The 5900-nt window shown below is 34.7% G+C and overlaps 1 protein-coding gene across 1 annotated transcript; it reads right to left on the bottom strand.

Moving 5' to 3' along the window:
* Nucleotides 1-3074: 3074 nt before the first annotated feature.
* Nucleotides 3075-5222, bottom strand: LOC124841046 (uncharacterized). The gene has a single exon (XM_088092251.1). It carries the CDS (start codon nt 5111-5113, stop codon nt 3215-3217), a length of 1899 nt encoding a protein of 632 aa, XP_087948377.1. The 5' UTR covers nt 5114-5222; the 3' UTR covers nt 3075-3214.
* Between the last annotated feature and the right edge of the window lie 678 nt (nt 5223-5900).

A 5900-nucleotide genomic window follows, 5' to 3' on the forward strand; every position in this document is an offset into this window, starting at 1 on the left:
ATCAATACCGAGGATATATTCTACACAGTTGGATTTTTGCATTCAAGTGGATTTGATATTTGGAAGGCCTGTTATACTCATAATAAAGAAATTTAGCAGTTTTGTAATAATGTTGGGATCAAGATTAAACAAACTACTGAGGAAGATATAGCTTAATCTTGATCAAGAAAATGACAACTGATAAAGCCTTTACCCACATTAAGCTTTATCGATATAAATTCCTCTTAAGATATAGCATAGGGACAACCTAAGTGTCAATCATAGGAAACTCAGTTTTTAGTAGCTTGTTTGTTGTTTTGTTAACTATGAAAAATTAATAAAACTATGGGGGGAAATTATATACAATGCAATCTATTCTAAAACTGATGCATGAACTAATCTAAGAATGCTGTAACAGAATTTATAATATGAAATGATGAGAGATAACTAAAATCATAAAACTAACTTGAATGCGAATGCATAACTGACTAAACACTCTAGATACTCAAATTCACACTCTAGAACTAAGTTTCAAATTTTGACAGCAAAATATGTTTGACAAGCTTTTTGACAACATTTGTGCATTTCTAGTTCTAGTGGTGAAAATGAGTTTTAGACAATATGAATGCATGGAACAAGTTACAATTAGTAATGTGAAGAGCGCAAAAGAAAATACAAAATTCACAAAATCTCCTGTCACATCAGAATTGGCATCAAAGTGTTTGTTAAAATAAGTGAAACTTTGTAAAAAGCAAAATTAATAGCTGGAACACGTCTATATCAATGAAAATATGCCTGAAATGTAAACAAAATTGGTTAAATGCAATGGAATCATGAAGTTAATATGTAAACAAAGATTATGCAGCAAAAGACACTAAACTAGTAAAATGAGTACTTAACTAGCTAAAACGAAATGCAGTTAGAGAATTCATTATTTTAACATCTAAATCCATCTATAAAAATGCTAATTAACAACTGGAACAATCAATTTCAGAAAATCGTAAGTCTGGATTCATATCACCAATTTTTGCCAAATCTAGAAAACCTAAGTTCTTAAGAGCAAGCAAAAAATGGAAATCTGAATCCAGCAACAAAATTAGCAATGCAAGTTTGTTTTAAATGTGCAAGAAACATAGAATCAATGATTAAAATTGAGATTAAAACACAGAATATAAAAATCAATTTCTGAAGCCTAGATTAACACTTAACAGAATTAATTAACTAAACTAACCGAACTGTCAAATTGTGAAAACTGTAATATTGAATCTAGAAATTATCATTCAAAATAAGTTCCTATCATGAAGAGAGAGTGAAACGAAATAAAAGCACTGAAAATAGCAACTGGAAACATAAAAATGGTAAGTGAACATGAACGAACAGCACGCATGAACCAGTGACAGCAGAATATATAAAACAAGATCAATTTAATCGGTCAATCTGAGAGATAAAACTTGTAAAAGTAATTTGAATTCGAAACTAACATCAGAAGCAAGAAATTGAAGTAGAAGCATTGAAAGTAAGGGCTGAAATGTAAAAATTGCATTGAATAAAAATCAATTACAGAGAATTAAAACTGCACAAAATGGTAAAAGTCACTGAAACCAGGCTTGAAGGTGCTTGAATCTTGAATCCAAGCAGAGAAAAGAGAAAAGTGTCTGTTCAGGCTCTGTGAAAATGTGTAGAGAGAATGTGAAAAAATCGGTGTGGTGTAATGAGGTGGGTTGTCGTTGGCGTTACGTATCAGCCCTTTTATAGGCCACTCAACTCCTAAACAATTCATGGCTGGAAAATGCAAGTAAACTAACTACTATTAACTAACTAAACTTTCCTAAGTATGATTACAAATAACCTGAACAGCACGTAATCTTCTTAGCTCTTCTAAAATAACTAACTAATGCATATAAGCAAATAATGAAGCAAAATGGCCAATTAACTTCTTCCAAATGGCCTTTTCTCAGATTGCCAGCATCTGACTCCTCTTAATTCTTAGCTTCTTGGACAAATTCAGCTCCTCCATCCTATTGCTTCTTCAGCCTGCACTGCCAATTGCTTGTCACGTGTAGCTAGGTTGTCCCCAATTCTTTTCACTGGCACCCAAAGACTTAGGCTTCCCTAAAGAAGTTAACTGCATTGCAAATTACAACACCATAAATCAAAGCTAGAATATTAGATAGAACAAGGAAATTCAATGCTGCACATGAGACTAAGACTAAAAACAATTAAACTATGCTACTAGAAGAATCCAATTAAGACACTAACGAAAATAACTACTTAAAAACACAAAATTAACACATTTTCGTAAAGACTCTATTATTAGCAAGAAATTTTGAAAACGAATTAAAACTAAGGAATTAGAAGCACAAGCATCCCAAAAGAAGTGCATTTATCGATGAAAATCATGTCAAAATTGGGACTTGACAACAACCAAGCATAAGAGTCACATTGCGGAAACAACGTTTAGTATGTGTTTGAACTTGGGGGAAAATCAATATATATCTCCCATTGTTCTATGCATTATGTACGAGGTTGAATGAAAAGACAGTGAATAAAACAATAAGTTTTACTTTGTTAGATGTCTATTTAGCTTTAGAACTGTTAGCAGTGGGTCAAAATATTAATTTGGAAGAAGACAATGAATGTAACACAAGAAAAATGTTTCCTGGTCCTGTTGTTCGGTTAGATGATATTGTTCACAAAGGTGATGAACTTCGTAGTACAGATGTAGAGGAATTTTGTAAGTTGTACATTCTTCTTGCATTAATTGAGCTGTATTTTCGAAACACAAGTTGTATTGTTTCATAGGGATTGTTTAAGTTAGTAGATGATCTAGGAATGATTGACAAATATAACTGAGGTGTAGCTGTGTATGATAACTTTATTGAAAGTCTCCGTCGAACATCTGATTGTTTATTGGAGGAAAAGAATTCATCACGAAGGACTCTCGTTACTTCTTTGAACAAATCTGACCAACTCCCACTTCTGTGAAATACTCCAGCAAAGTCTCTAATCACCATCATAGGATATGTATAATTCATCAACAGATAAAGGAAGGAGGTTTGTATGTATTACCCAACACAAGAATATTTGTACAGTGTACCAGTTTCCAAGCTCTAATTTGGTATTGGGTTGTGGAAGATGTTTTTTTTTTTTCATACAGGCTTCAAGAACAAAATCATAATGTATGAGCCACCTCCACACGTGAAATTGACAAACTAGAGTTTGCCAGCTCGAGGCATCAGGAGAGTCTATTTTCCGTGCACCACTCATTTTGTTTCGCAGCAACATGAGAACTGACTTTATGAAGACTACCAACAAGTGCAGCAAAAACTCTATCATCAGGTGCTAGACCCATTCTCATCATCTCATCATAAAACTTAAAAGCTTCATCTGCTCTCCCTTCCTTGGATAAACCATAAATAATTGCTGTATATGTCTTTACGCTTCCTCTTATGCCCTTTACCAACATTTCACTGAAAAGCTTCAGAGCCTCGTCCACCCTGTTAACTATACATTCCCCATGTATCAGTGATGTGTATGTAAATACATCTGGCACTATTCCCTTCCCTATCATTTCAGATTTTAACACATGAGCTTGCTTTATTTTTTCTTTCTTACTATATGCATCTATTAAAGTATTATACGTAACAATATTAGGCACCATTCTCTCTTTATCCATATTCCCTAAGATCCTCTCAGCTTCTGCAAGGTTTCCTTCCTTACAATATATCTCAATTAAAGTAGTGCAAGTAACAACGTTCGGAGTCACTCCTTTTTCCACCATCAAATTTAGGGTCCTCTTGGCTTCTTCATACCTTTGCAATTTACATAGCCCACTAGCAAGAGTGCTGTATGTAAACACATCGGCTTCAAATCCCTTCCTTTCCATGATATTTTGCAGCCTGAAAGCCTCATCCATCATCCCTCTCTTACAATAACCATCCATCATCGTGTTAAATATCACCACATTCAGATCAAGCCCCTTAGTCTGCATCTCTTCCAACAAGATTTCTGCAGCCTCCATTTGCCCCGCCTTGCACATTCCGCTAATCATCGTCCCGTAAGTATGAGTATTTGGAACAATGCCTTTCAAAATCATCTCATCAAACAAAGCCAACGCCCTTCTAACATTTCCCGCCCTACAATTCCAACTTATCATCGACGTGTACACATAAACATCCATCTGCATGTTCCTCCCACGCATTTCCTCAAACACCTTTTCAGCCTCCCCAATTCTCCCGGAACTCGCATACCACTCAATCAAAATAGTGTACGTCGTCAAACAAGCCAGCACTCCCTCACTCTCCATCAACCCCAGTATCTCCTCAACCCCCTTTCGATCTTTCCTCACAACACAAGCATTCAACAATGTATTATAAGTAAAAACCGTCGGCCTCACAATGCCTCTCCCAGCCATCTCCTTCATCAACTTCTTACCCCTATTGATCTCTCCTCTCCTACACAACACATTAACCACAAGAGTCAAAGACTGAACCCCAATATCAACGCGGCCACATTCCACCATCCGATGAAAGAACCTCACACAGAACTCCACCTCTTTACATCTCTTCAAAGCAAGCAAAAGCACAAAGCAAGACCTACCCTCTATCGCCAACCCCTTTGCCATCACATAATCAAACACCCAAATAGCCTCTCTAAACATCCTGTTATCAGCACACACCCTGAACAACATGTCACATAGTTTCTCAACAAAATATGACTCACTCTCACTTTCACTTCCAAATTGAGACTCACATTCATCAACTAGAGAAACAAACTCACGAACAGGGTGCTTGGTTTCCACATTGGTGACAAGGGAATTCAAAAGGGTTCTCATTGATGCAAATTGTTTTGCTGAAAAGAGCCTAAAGAGGAGGATCAGGTGGGCTTTGAGGTCTGGTTTTTGGGGGTTTTGTGTTGCGAGGAAGTGGAAGAAGGATAAGCAGGAGCGAGGAGGAAGAGATGGGTCTGAGAGAACATAGTAAGTGACTTGAGGTGCGATGCATGGGATCGCAGAGTGAGGTTTGAAATGGGTGGAGTTGAGAAGGCTTTGGGTTATGTTATGAGCGAGTTGAAGATGATCAGTGTTTACAGGAAAAGAGGCGAGGAATCTCGAAAGGGGCCTCTTAGAACACATTGAGAAAAAGGTGAAAAATTAGGTCAAACAGATGAAGAAGTTCATATCTTACAGAGAAAAAAAAAAGATGCTTGAACTATGCTCTGCTGCACAGGAAGAAAGAAGGGGTTGAAGCAGCTTCTCTTGATTTTTTTTTTTCTGAAAAAAATACCTAAATAACACTCCACTGACTTTATTTAACTCAATTACTTTTTTTTATATTATATAGTCAATTTGATATAAAAATAAAAAAAATATATAAATATTTAATTGATTAATTATTTATAATATAAAAACTACTAAGATATTTTTCATGATTTAATAAAATAAGCACAAAGAAATGTTTAAAATTATTTGGAACTATTTTTAATATTTTAAAATATTTTAAAATTATAAATAATATAAATTAATAGTTATTTTAAGATTTTCACTATTATTGAAAACATTATAAAATAAAATTAATAATAATAAATATTTATATATAAACATATGCTAACACGGTTAATAACAATAATAATATTTAATATTTAAGTTTATTTGATTTTGTAAGATCCCAAACATACGATATAAAATCATATCGTAGAATACTCACATATTAACAATATTACAGATCAGTCAGAAAGGGAGTAATATGCTTATGGCCGAATGGACTTACAAAATATTACAGAATTTAAGACTTTACAAAATCACAACCAAAGTCCAAACCGACAGGTTATTAAACTAAACTTACACCGAGCGGTGTTACAAAATAAAACCCAACCTAACGACCGAAACGTTCCTAGGGTTCCTCTTTCACTTCCACTTCTAC

The sequence above is a fragment of the Vigna umbellata genome, chromosome 6 (genome assembly GCF_029865625.1).
Source record: "Vigna umbellata cultivar VRB3 chromosome 6, Vumbellata_1.0, whole genome shotgun sequence".
Lineage (NCBI taxonomy): Eukaryota > Viridiplantae > Streptophyta > Magnoliopsida > Fabales > Fabaceae > Vigna > Vigna umbellata.